The sequence below is a fragment of the Hypanus sabinus genome, chromosome 4 (assembly GCF_030144855.1).
Source record: "Hypanus sabinus isolate sHypSab1 chromosome 4, sHypSab1.hap1, whole genome shotgun sequence".
In the NCBI taxonomy this organism is placed as follows: Eukaryota; Metazoa; Chordata; class Chondrichthyes; order Myliobatiformes; family Dasyatidae; genus Hypanus; species Hypanus sabinus.
This window is the reverse complement of record NC_082709.1, coordinates 84,812,070-84,826,117: the sequence shown is the minus strand read 5'-3', so window position 1 is coordinate 84,826,117 and position 14,048 is coordinate 84,812,070. Positions and strand designations below refer to the sequence as shown.

General features: G+C 44.1%; 1 protein-coding gene across 7 annotated transcripts in view; it reads left to right on the top strand.

Moving 5' to 3' along the window:
• The window catches only part of dnajb2 (DnaJ heat shock protein family (Hsp40) member B2), an 83,664-nt gene that overhangs the window by 32,540 nt on the left and 37,076 nt on the right, over positions 1 to 14,048 (top strand). For all 7 annotated transcript variants that reach the window (XM_059967598.1, XM_059967595.1, XM_059967597.1 and 4 more), the window contains 2 exons: positions 3,945 to 4,037; positions 12,401 to 12,506. In XM_059967598.1, the coding sequence (XP_059823581.1) occupies positions 3,945 to 4,037; positions 12,401 to 12,506 (199 nt within the window). The remainder of the gene's footprint in view (positions 1 to 3,944; positions 4,038 to 12,400; positions 12,507 to 14,048) is intronic.

Genomic DNA, 14,048 nt, shown 5'->3' with positions numbered 1-14,048 from the left:
TCAGAAATCTGTCTATAAACTTCACTAAGAAAACCTGTTCTGGGTAAACTGTGTTAAATTATCGCCACAAACAGTGAAGGGGCAAGTGATGGCGAGGCAAGTTCCTGGGATGTTGCAGAATTGTTGGAGATGGAGTCCCAGTGCTTGTACAGTTGGCCCAGGCGCGAGGTTGGATCGTTCTGGGTGCCCAAAGGAGAATATGGGGCCCGGGCAGAGAAGTTCAGATGCTTATCTAACTGGCTGAGGCGCTGAGCTGGTCTGAAGAGCTTGACATTGGCTTCAGGATGGGCGATGGAGTCTGGACCCAGAGCAAGTTGCTGGGTGGTGAAATCTGGGTCCTGAGCGAATTGCTGGATGGTCGGTCTAGCCCTGGAGCCTTTTGCTGCAGCTGTGTCCCAAGTGCAAGGGCTGATACAATGTTCAGACAATTTTAAACGCCAGCCCAGAATGGAGGTGAGAGCTAATTTTGCTGCTTCTTCATGGTCTTCACTCCTCTCTCCAGGGTGCAAAGCCTTTTGCTGCTCTGTCATTGGTTCAATTCAAACGCCGGCCCAGATAGATTGCCAAGACGGTGCTGGTCAAGATGAAAGCCGATTTCCTTCACTCTAGGTCTCAAAACCTTCTTTTTCATTTGGATCCTCAATTTCCTCACTTGCGGACACCAGTCAGTTCAGATTGGCAACCTCCACAATCATTCTCAGCACATTTGCACCACAAGGCTGCGTGCTTACCCCCTGCTGTACTCACTTCATACCCGTGATTGTGAAGCTAAGCACAGCTCCAATGCCATATTCAAGTTTGCTGACGTTGGCTGTATTTATAAGGGTAGTGACAAGTGGGCATGTAGGAGGGAGATTGAAAATCTGATTGAGTGGTGCCACAACTTCTCACTCAATATCAGCAAGAGCAAGGAGATGATTATTGAGTTCAACAGGAGAAAAGTGGAGGTCCATGAGCCAGTCCTCACTGGAGGATCAAAAGTTGAGAGGGTCAGCAACTTTAAATTCCTTGGTGTTATCATTTCAGAGGATCTGCCCTGTGTCCAGCACGTAGTCTTTTCATTGATTTGATTGTGATTTTTATATTTACTGTGATTGCCTGCAAAGGAATTTCAGGGTTGTATATGGTGACATATATGAAGTTTGATGTAGTCTGTGTGTGTGTGTGTGTCTGTGTGTCTCTCTCACTCACACACTCACACACTCACACTCACACTCTTGCTCATTATTTATGTTGCCATCTTATTTGAAAGATATTTCACTCACAGTGATAATAGACCATAAGGTAATGTAGCAGAATGAGACCATTTTGCCATTTGATCGTGGCTGATTTTTTTTCCTCTCAACCTCATTCTCACTGTAACCTTTGATGCCCTGACTAATCAAGGATCTGTCAACTTCTGCTTTAAATATCGCAATGGCTTGGCCTCCAGAGTGATCTATGGCAATGAATTCCACAGATTTATCACCCTCTCATTGCTGTTCTAAAGGAACCTCCTTGTATTCTGAGGCTGTCCCCCTGATTCTAGACTCCCCCACTATTGGAAACATCCTTTCCAGATCCACTCTATCTAGACTAGTGGTCACCAACTGGTTGATCGCAATCGACTGATTGATCTTTGAGACTTCCCCAGTAGATCCCGAAAAAATTGAAAAATAAGTACAGGTAGTCCCCGAGTTACGAATGTCCGACTTACGGACAACTCATACTTACGAACCGAGGGAGGAGAACGCTGTCTGCCATTTTCAGTCGGATCGTGATGCCGTCCGCCATTTTAACTCTTTGCTGTTGACACTGTGTTGAGTGTGTGACTTTGTATTTGGCTTAAATTTTTCTTAGCAAGATTCCCCCTGACCCTGCCCCCCCCCCCCGTTCCGGTCGGCTGGTGGCACAGTGAGATCAATGCCGGGCTCGAGAACGAGTTTGATCCAGTGAGTGACAGACTGCTCCCATGCCGGGTTGATGTCGATCCAATGACTCCTGTACCATCCATGCCGGGTTGATGTTGAGCTGCAACTCAACCTCGTGAATAAAACACTGCCACCTCCAGTTTAAATTCCCACGCGGAATATTGTGGAAGATCAAATACCCAAACCCAGCACAGCCCCCGCTTGTCTCATTTAACCTGTCTCAGTGCGGTGGAGTTTTGGACCCGGGGAATTCAGTGAGGTGGTCCTTAGGACCCGACGGACCTCAGGACCCGCCACCCGCAGTATTTCTGTTCTGTTGATGGGAAGTGATCGCGATTGAAAATGAAGTGAAAATAATAAAGCGATTGGAAAGAGTTGAAACGCCATCGGTCACTGGAAAAGTGTTAGGTTACAGTTGGTCAACGATCGGAACAATTTTAAAGGATAAAGTGAGAATAATGGAGCATGTGAAAGGCTCTGCCCCGATGAAAGCTACAATTATTACTAAGCAATGCAGTGGTTTAATTAATGGAATACATACATTTCTTAAGTGTTTCATATGCATAGAAAGGTAAAATATATACTAAGACAAACGTTTGACTAACTGACGCTAAATAATACTGGATGTGCTTGTTCCGACTTACGTACAAATCCAACTTAAAGATGGACTCGGAAACGGAACTCATATGTAACCTGGGGACTGCCTGTACACAAATACTGTTGAGAGATTGTTTCCGGGTTGCAGTGTTTTAGTTCTGTTCTGCCCAGTGCACATGTATGTAGCTCCCCGCCACGCACTGCACAGTGTACTTCAGTGGTCCCCAACCACCGGGCCACGAGGAAACGATATGATTTGGCGGTGTGAAATGAACTGAGTTGGCTGCACCTTTCCTCATTCCCTGTCACGCCCACTGTTGAACTTGAATTAACGCGAGATCATCAGTTGCCTAACCGCAGTGAAACCCTCACCCCAAGGATCACTGGTTGGCCTTGGGTAACCAGGTGCCTCGCACAGCTGGCGGGAAGTGCTGTTGCTACCGGCCTGGATCGTGGACAGATTGGCGCCACCTCTAAACCTGTTTACCACACCAAATGTTCGTGGGGAACCCGGTGCTAAAATATTCGCAGACGACCTAATTTGGGCTCAGGGTTTCGTAAGTAGCAAAGCAGCTACCTCGCTGCGATCTACTGAAAGTCATCCCTCAAGCCAAACTTTTGTTGACCGATAGATCCTACAAGGGGGGCGGGCACGCGCTGTGCCGCACTCCTCACTCGGTCGGTCGCTCTCCGGACTGCGACCGTCGTGACCCTGGTACGGGGACCTCCGGCCTTGATCTCGTCCTCTCACCCCACCCACAACCAGCCACACCTGACCAAGGTGTCTGGCGCTGGGCAGGCGGGAGGCTGGAGTTTGGGCCTGGAGGTTGTCTAATGAGGCAATGAAGCCCCCAAAACTGCTTCGGTACCCTGATTCCAAGCACCCTGCACTTAAAGACAAGCCCATTGAGTTTTCTCAACGGAAAAAAACTGAGCAGCGCAGGACAGAAGCTAAGTGCTGAGAGCCACAAAAACTTAATTGTGGAATAGACTGGACATAAAGAACCTGCTTCAAGTATCACTGTATTCCGATCGTGTTTAACCCCTCCCCCCCCCCCCCCCGCCATTGGCCGGTCCGCAAGAATATTGTCAATATTAAACCAGTCCACGGTGCAAAAAAGGGTGGTGACCCCTGGTGTACATACATTATTTCTTCTGGGTTGTGGGGTTTTATTTCCAGTCTTTTCTGCCCGGTGTGCATGCGTGTAACTAATCGATTTAGTAAGTTGATCTTGCCTTTCACTAAGGCCGAGGTAGGGGATCTTGGGCTTAAAAAGGTTGGTGACCACTAATCTAGACCTTTCAGTATTTGATAGGCTTAATGAGATTTCTCCTTGAGAAACAAAATATTTCCATTAATAGAAGCATCAGTAGAAAGATCGAGTTTCTCGAGCAGATAGATTTTCTTTTAACGTTTTTGTTTTATTCTTTTGATAGATGACTTTGGCCCATTTTCTGATATGGCTGGGATTAACCGATCTCGACATGCACCTGAATCATTATTTTCATTCCCGTTTCCCACTGGATCAGGTATGTTGAAAACTGGGTTGCTGTGTGGTTGAAGGAAGTTCTGTGCTGTGCATGTTAAGAGAAGGTGGCTTTGTGATGCTCCAGTTAAAGATAAAAGATTAACTTTATTTTCTCATGTTTCAATGTTCCAATGTACATGCTGTGAAATGCATTGTTTGCATCGATGACCAACAGAGTGGACTACATGCTGGGGGAAGCCTACAAGCGTCTGTTCCTAAGACAATATGACATAACCATTCAGCCCATCATGTCTGCTGTGCTATTCTTTCCTTATAATTTTTGACACCCTTGCTAATCAAGAATCCATCAACCTCCACTGTAAATACATCCATTAACTTGGCCTCCTGTTACGTGGAAGCAGATTCGCGGATACGGTAAATGGGATAGAAGGTATGATTGCGAGTAAGCATGTTAACTATTTATTTACAAGTGAACAGTGAAGCACTCGACCAAGCATCTCAGTCAATCAAGTACTTATCTAAGCTCCCTAAGCTATAAAACTACAACACAAAACAGTCAACATAAGAGTAGGCCATCCTGCCTATTGAGCCTGCCCCGCCATTCAGTAAGATCATGGCTGATCTTTCTGTAACTCAGCTCCATCTACCTGCCTTTTCCCCATAACCCTTAATTCCCTTACTATGTAAAAACCTATCTAACTGTATCTTAAGTATATTTAGTGAGGAAGCCTCAACTGCTTCCCTGGGCAGAGAATTCCACAGATTCACCACTCTTTTGGAAAAATAGTTTCTCCTCATTTCCGTCCTCTGCATCTTGAGGCAATGTCCCCAAGTTCTAGTCTCACCTACCAATGGAAACAACTTTCCTACTTCTACCTTATCAATCCCTTTCAAAATTTTGTATCTGTCTATAAGATTCCCTCTCATTCTTCTGAATTCCAGAGAGTATAATCCCAGACGACTCAATCTCTCCCCATAGATTAACCCCTTCATCCCTGAAATCAACCTGGTGAACCTCCTCTGCACTGCCTCCAAAGCCAGTATATCTTTCCTCAAGTAAGGAGACCAGAAGTGCACACAGTACTCCAGGTACGGTCTCACCAGTACCCTGTATAGTTGCAGTATGACCTCCCTGCTCTTGAATTCAACCCCTCTAGCAATGAAGGGCAACATTCCACTTGCCTTCTTAATAACCTGTTGTACCTGCAAGCCAACTTTTTGCAATTCATGCACAAGGACTCTCAAGTCCCTCTGTACAACAGCATGCTGCAATTTTTCACCATTTAAATAATAATCTGCTCTTCTATTATTCCTTCCAAAGTAGATGATCTTGCAATTACCAACATTGTACTCCATCTGCCAGACCTTGGCCCACTCACTTAACCTATCTATATCCCTCTGCAGACTCTCCACATCCTCTGTACAATTTGCTCTTCCACTCAATCCCCTCTTCCAAATTATCAATGTAAATGGTAAACAGCTGCGGGCCCAGCACTGACCCCTGTGGTACCCCACTCACCACAGACTGCCAACCAGAGAAACACCCATTTATACCAACTCTCTGCCTTCTATTGGTTAACCAATGCACTATCCGTGCCAATACACTTCCTCCAACTCCATGCATCCATATCTTATTTATAAGTCTCTTGTGCGGCACATTATCAAACACCTTCTAGAAATCCAAGTATACAACATCCACCTGTTCCCCTCTATCCCCTGCACTCATTATGTCCTCAAAGAACACCAGTACATTTGTCAAACAGGACCTGCACTTTCTGAATCCATGCTGCGTCTGTCTAATGGAACCACGTCTTTTTAAATGCTTTGTTATTTCTTCCTTAATGACAGCTTGAAGCATTTTCCCAACTACAGATGTTAAGCTAACTGGCGTATAGTTGCCCGTCTTTTGCCTACATCCTTTTTAAAAAAAAAAGTGACATGATATTTGCTTTCTTCCAATCTGCCGGGACCTGCCCAGAGTCTAGAGAATTTTGGTAAATGATTATCAATACGTCCACTATAACCTCTGCCAATTCCCTCAGCACCCTGGGATGCATCCCATCAGGACCAGAAGACTTATCTACCTTCAAGCCCTCTAGTTTTCTCATCGATTTCTCTTTAGTGACAGTGATTTTATTGAGGTCCTCGCCTCCCATTTTGTCTATAACATCATTCTTTTGCATATTAGATGTGTCCTCCACAATGAAGACCAACACAAAATAGTTGTTCAATGCCTCAGCCAGTTTTTAATCACCCAATATCAATTTTCCCTTCTCGTCTTCCAAGGGACCTATGTTCAGTGGAATATCTAAGATATGGCACGTGCCCTGGGTGCCACTTGAAGCGGGGGGAGGGTGCTCCACTGAGCATTTTCTATTAAAGTCAGACAAGCCGTCCTCAGATAGTGAAAAAAGAATTTTCTTCAGATGTATGATCTGTCTTTGATTATCATGGGAGAGAAGCTCTAGGATGGCCTTATTTCAGAGCATTGTGTAAGAAGACCATGAAACGTTTCCTCATGAAGAAGAAAGAAAGTTGGAGGGGGAGGAAGCCAAGAAGTCGAGCAAGTTCTTCATGCCCTCCTTTGAAAAGCCCGGGACAAGTAGTTGGACACGTTCCATGGAGTTGCCTGCACCTGCTACAGGTTTGTTAGAATCCGAAGGAGGATCTAGTACAAATGCGTCACTAGCCGAGGAGGAAGTCAAGTCAGATAAATCCCAAGTGTGACGAGATTAAGAGGGAGGCTGCCACAGAGAACGTGGACATGACAGGAGGCGAAGATGATGGTGGTGGTGATGTTGAGTGGATTGACAAGATTTTACCTGATGAAATTGAACCTGTTGACACTGAACCTAGTGAACTGGATGGTATCAAAGAGCCTCGAACTGTCATACTACTAGTGATTGAACAGCATGACATTGGACTTCTGAAGTTCGACAAGGATACTGGAAAAGCAATTCTGCCTGATGCATTGAGAACAGAAATAATAAAGCTGGGTTCGAAGTATTTCCAGAACAGTGAGGGGCCTTTCCTACCAACAAATAACCGCTCAGTGAACAAAACTTGGTTCAAGAGGAAATTAGGAAATGGTCGTGGTGAGGAAATGGCTTGATCATGGCTGGTCTATTCCCCTTCTAAAAGGTCTGCATTTTGTATCTGTTGTCTTCTCTATTCCCGGTCAGACCATCAATCCTCATTGGAGCAGGAAAGTAGATTCAACCAGTGGAAAGCACCTGTAGGGATTAGTGTTCATGAAAATGCCAAGAATCATCGGGAATGCTTCATTCAGTGGAAAGAAATGGAAAGAAATTTAGCTGGAAACAGAGGAGTTATTGATGTGGTATTTCAGTCACAGATTGAGAAGGAAAAGCAGAAGTGGCGTGATATCTTGATGAGAATCCTTCACTGCATAAAATTCCTTGCGACTCAGAACCTGGCTTTGTGAGGACACAGAGTCACTTCAGCTAGATGATGACTGCAGTGTGGGAAATTTCCTTGGCTTACTGAAACTACTGGCCATCTTGGGCACTGTCATAAAAGAACACCTCACTCATTTGGAAAGTCATCCTGGATCCACGTCTTATCTTTCACCGGGTGTCCTGAACGAATTCATCCCCATGATGGCATCCACTGTTTGCCAGAGTTTACTGAGAAGCATTTGTAAAGCCAAGTACTATGGTCTCATGTTCGACTTGTCTCCTGATCAGGCACACCGTGAGCAGATGTCAAGTGAAGTATGTGGAAGGTGATTTTGAGGGGAAAACAGTCCATGTAAGAGAGTCCTCCCTTGGTTTTATCCAGATAAGCCAGAAAGATGCTGAGAACTAGCTTGAAGACATCTTGAAACAGCTAGAGAAAGATGAAATGGAGCTACAAGATTGTCGTTTACAGTGCTATGACAACACTGCTGTGCTGGCTGGACACAGAAGTGGTGTTCATCAAAGAATAAGTGAGAAAAACAACCTGGCAGTGTTTGTGAATTGCGACAATCACTCTCTCAACTTGGTGGGTGTGCATGCAGCAAGCAGGATATAATGATGGTCTCGTTTTTTGGAACCATCGAAGCTCTCTACATGTTTTTCTCTCATTCAACACAGTGCTGGGATAAACTCAAAAACACTGTGTCTGTGGTTGTTAAGTCGGAGTCTGAAACCAGATGGAGTGCAAGGACGGAAGCAGTGAAGCCCGTCAACAAGTACCTTGAGCAGATACTTCAAGTTCTCCAGGACATGATAGACAATGAAAATGAAACCAGTGAAACACGAAGTGACGCAAGGCAGCTGTAACTATAACTCAGCATGTTGAGTTATGATTTTCTGATTTTGCTAGGATTTTGAAACAAAGTACTCATTGGCATTGACCATATTCAAAAGTGGCTGCAGGATCCTAGCATGAACTTCCACAATGCTACCCTGGGTTTGAAAGCCCTCTGAGATCATTTTTATGATGAAAGAGAAGTGTTGGTCAGTGAGTCACTTGAAGAAGGACTCAGTCTCTGTTAAGAATGGAATATTGGAAGTTAAAAGATGTCAGAGACCAAAGAAACAATGGCTGATGAGAACTCGAGAGACCTTAACAGCTAAGGGAGAAATGGAAAGAATCATGAAGGGAACACTCGACTGTCTTCACAGAGAAATGGATGTAAGGTTCCCCCATTTGCACGGCACCGACGCCAAGTTTGGGTTCCTTCTCGATGTCGATTGACTGTGTTACGGCACAGACAGTCACGACCTAAAGAAGTGCGAAAATTTGGGTGAATTGTACAGCTCTGATGTTGATGGACAGCATCTATATGAAGGCATTTTGGATTACAGAATGCTGCTATCAAGGCAGGTCAACATGAAAATATCAAGACCTGAACAGCTTCTTAAATTTATTGTTCAGTATGGAGATGAGAGCGTCTTCCCCAACCTTCACATTGCTATTCAGATAATGCTAACCATTGCAGTTTCCATCGCCAGCTATGAGAGATCATTCAGCAAGTTAAAACTAATACTTTCGTATTTGAGAGCCTCCATGGGTCAAGGCAGACTCTGTGATCTTGCTCTACTGAGTGTAGAAAGAGAGGAAACTGAAAAAAAACTGACTTTGATCATATCATAGACCAATTTGCATCAGTGAAGGCAAGGAAGGTGCAGTTATAATTTTCATGTAGTGCCATAATTTGTTAATTAAAAGATTAAGGAGCTTGACTTGTATTTTTGAGCTGATATTATGGTAGTTATCTAAAAGTTGGGTGTCAGATTTTGGACCAGACGCAATTTCAGTGCTTGCCATAGATGCTATTTTCTGTAGATATACCCCTGCTTACGTTGACTTTAGCCATCCTCTTCCGCTTTATATATTTTTTAAAAACTTTTCCTATCTGTTTTTATATTTTGTGCTAATTTACTTTCATACTCAATCTTCCCTTCCCTTATTTTTTGTTTAGTTGTTCTTTGTTGCTTTTTAAATTTTTCCCAATCCTTCAATCTCCCACTACTCTTTGCGACTTTGTACACATGAGCTTTTAATTTGATACTATCTTTTATTTCCTTAGTTATCCAAGGCTGGATATCCCCACACTTACTGTCCTTACTTTTGACCAAAATATACTTTTGCTGAGCACTGTGAAAAATCTCTTTGAAAGTATTCCACTGTTCCTCAACTGTCCTACCAAATAGCCTGTGCTCCCAGTCCACATTAGCCAACTCCTCCCTTATCCTGTTGTAGTCTCCCTTGTTCAAGCATAATACACTAGTTCTAGATCTAACTATTTCATCCTCCATCTGTATGCGAAATTCAATTATACTGTGATCACTCTTTCCAAGAGGATCCCTGACTGTAAGATCATTAATCTTACCTGTCTCATTGAACAGGGCTAGATCTAAGATAGTATTTTCCCTTGTAGGTTCACTAACGTGCTGCTCAAGAAAGCCACATAGATGCATTCTATGAAGTCCTCCTCAAGACTACCTTGACCAACCTGATTCACCCAATCTATGTGCAAGTTAAAATCCCCCATTCCGTTTTTACAAGCCTCAGTTATTTCTTGGTTAATCACCTCTGCCACTGCAATATTTTTATTAAGTAGCCTAATAACACTTCCAACTCAAATGGGTAGTTTAAGTCCCCCCAAGTTACACAACTACAACACTGAACATTCAATAAACAGTACTTATCTAAGTGTGCACATGGGCCCTCTTCTCTGCAGCACACTTTCCTTATGATCCTTCAGTCCTGGTCATGACCCAGTCTGAAGGAGCGAGCCCCTAGCAGAAAGAGAGCGAGGCTCACAGTTGCACTATTCTTATAACCCTGTGGTGCCTGGACCAGAAGCCAGTGCGGTAGGGCAAAAGCCAGCCAATGGACGAGACTTGCCGCATCCTTCGGACAGGCTAATCAGCAACTGGACTGATGGAAGTGCTAACCAACTGGCAGGTAAGCTATCCCTTCAGGTTACATCTCCACAGCCATCTGTGGCAATGAATTCCACGGATTCATCACCATCTGGTTTAAGAAATTCCTCCTCATCACTTGTTTAAAAGGGACATCCCTCTATTCTGAGGCTGAGCCCTCTGGTCTGAGACTCCCCCACTATAGAAAAGATCCTCTCCACATCCACTCTACAGTATCTAGGCTTTTCAATATTCGAGAGATTTCAATGAGTCCCTCCGTTCTTCTAAACTTCAGAGAGTACAGGCCCAGAACCATCAAACGCTCCCTCATACATTAACCCTTTCCTTCCCAGGATAACTTGTGAACCTTCTCTGGGCCTTCTCTAATGCCACCAACATCGCATGCCCACAACTCAAACCCTAACCCATATGTCTTTGGAACGTCTATGGAAACCAGAGTATCCAGAGGAAACCCACACAATCATGGGTTTAACTAACCTGCTGGTTGAAACTCCTTACAGAAAGTGGAGAAAATTGAGCACTGATCTTTTGATCACTGGCACTGCAAAGCAGAACGCTAACTGCTACGCTACCATGCTGCTCCTTTACCTCATCTTTTGTAAATCTGCCTGAATGTCTCTCAGTGTGACCCAGCATAAAATTCTAGGACTTTAGAACCATTGGATGCAGGAGCTGAATTAGGCCATTCGGCCCATTGAGTCTGCCTCACCATTCCATCATTGCTGATTTCTTTTCCCCAATCCCATTTTTCCACCTCCCTCTGCTACCGTGCCGCCCAAATTTAGTGCTGCTTCCTTGTTTTTCCGATGACCTTGGTTTGACTGTGGCCTCAGGTGTGTCTGTGTGGAGTTTGGACCTTCTCCCCTGTGGATTTCTCCTGTGTGCTTTGATTTCCTAACAACATCCCAACAATGTGCTAATGTGTAGCTGGCCAATGTAAAGAAAACCTTCAGTGTAAGTAATTGGTAAAAGAAACAATAACCGATGGTCATTCAAAGTCAAATTCAAATTTATTATCAAAGTATGTGTATAGAACATAGACACTACATCACAGTTACAGGCCTTTTGGCCCACAATACTGTGCTGCCTTTTTAGCCTACTCTAACTTAGACAATAAGACATGGGAGCAGCACTAGGCCATTCAGCCCATCGAGTCTGCACTGCCATTCCATTTTGGCTGATTTATTATCCCCCTCAACCCCATTCTCCTATCCTCTCCCAGTAATCTTTAACACCCCACTACTTAAGAACCTGTCAGCCTTCACTTTAAATATACTCTGTGACTTGCCCTTCACTATCATACAGTACTTTAAGATTCAATTTCTTTCAGACATTTACAGGAAAATAAAGAATTACAGAATTTATGAACAACTATGCATAAGCAAAGACTGACAAACAACCAGTGACCATGTGGGTTTTCTCCAGATGTTCTGGTTCCTCCCACATTCCAAAGACGTACAGTTAGAGTTAGTAACTTGTGTATTTTGGTATTAGAAGCATGGCAATACTTGTGGGCTGCCCCCAGCTCACCCTCAGACTGTGTTGGTCATTGATGAAATTGACGCATTTCACTGGATGTGTTGATATACCTTTGACAAATAAAGCTAATCTTTTTTAGAAAAGCATTGGAGTCTTGAGGGAAGACTTGATCGAAGTTTATAGAATTATGAGAGACATCAATGATGTAGTAAGCTGAACTCTTTATCTCAGAGTGGAAATGTCAAATTCAAGATTCAGGATTGTTTAATGTCATTTCCTGTATGCAAGTGTAAAGGAGAATGAAATAATTGTCACTCTGTTCTGATGCAGCACAAGAAAAAGATAACGAACATATAATTAAAATAACACACAATATGAATAAATAGCTTGTTTCCATTGATTGTATGTCATGGAGTTAATGGGTGTAGGTTTTGTTCAGTCTTGCTGCTTGGGGAAAGTAACTGTTTTTCAGTCTGGTGGTACTCAGCTCAACACTGAACTAACCAGTGCCTCTTATTGTTGGCAGAGTTCTCGTCTTTCTCCACCAATATTGGTGGGGTTGGAATGGGCCATTTCCGATCAGTCTCAACCTCCACAAAGTTCATTAATGGGAAACAAGTAACCACCAGAAAGTGAGTATCTAGTATGAGAATTGTGTATAATGGAGGGCTATGGCGAAGCCCTTCACTCAGAGGGTGGTGTGAGTGTGAAACAAGCTGCCAGTGGAAGTGCTGGATGCAGGTTCAATTCCAACATCTGTGGTGTTTAGGTAAGTATATCTAAGTATATGAATGGGAAAGGTATGGTGGGGTATCTGGTTCAGTTGCAGTTTGATACATGGACTAGATGGGCTGTGCCCCAACAGGAGTACAAGAGTGTGGACATCATGTCACATATGTTCAAGGAACACCTGTTTTTCTTTTAAAAAGCAAGCAAGGCCTGTTGGGACTTGTCTGTGGAGCAGGACGTCATGGAGTCAGTTGGAGACAGTTCCTTGTGGACTTTACACACAAGTTTTAAAAAGCATGTTGGGACTTACCTGTGTAGTGGGAAATTGCTCGGGTTAATAGTAACTTAGTAAGGGCCAATAAAAAGAAGCAAGATTTATGTGAAACGGCTGCTTTTGGAGTGGGCCAGTGTAAGAGTGGTCAGGCTTTGGTTCAACAGGCTTGGATGAAAACAGTTGTAGGCTAGAGATTAAGTTTGAGAAGTTAGAGATGTAACAAGTGTAACAGTCTGGTAGAATCCTTCTCCTGTGATATGTAGAACTTAAGGGTACCTAATGGTCTCTTTAATGACTACATCCACAGGAAGTGCACCTGCAGGTAGCTCCTGACTGACGAGATCAAGGAAATGGAGCTGATGTTGGATGTACTCAGGACCATCTGGGAGGCTGAAAACCTCATAGATACTTTTACTGAGTGCAGGTGCCAGATAATACCAGGAGGAATAAGGGGAGTAAGCAGTTAGTGCAGGTTCCCCTGTGGTCATTCCCCTCAGCAACAAGCATATCCCTTTGTATTCTGCTTGAGGGGGGAAGCATAACCTATCAGGGCTCAGCAGCGGCAGTCAGGCCAGTGGCTCTGCGGCCAGCTCTGAGACTCAGCAAGGAAGGGTAAAGTTAAGCTGGATGATAGTGATAGGAGGCTTGATAGTTAGGGAGATGGACAGTAGATTCTATGGCTGCAAAATTGAAGCCAAAATGGTGTGTTTCCTCCCAGCTGTGAGGATCCCGGGTATCTCAGAGCAGCTGCAGAAGATTCTCAAGAGTGAGGGTGAGTGGCCAGGGGTTGTGATGCATTTTGGCAACAATGACATGAGTAGAAAATGGGGAAAAGGTCCTGTACAATGAGTATAGGGAGCTGGGAAAGAGGCTGATGATCAGGACCTCCAACGTAGTAATCTGTAGATTACTCCCAGTAATGTGCTAGTCAGGGCAGAAATTGAATGATTTGGCAGGTGAATAAGTGGCTGAGGAAGTGGTGCAGAGGGCAGGGGTTTTCTGGATCACTAGGATCTCATTTGGGGAAGGTATGACCTGTAGAAAAGGGGCAGTTTACACCTGAACCCGAGAGGGGCCAATATCCTTGTGGGCAGGTTTGCTGTTAGGGAGGGTTTAAACTAATTTGGCATGGGGGTGGGAAATGGAGTGATAGGGGTATACAAGTAGATGC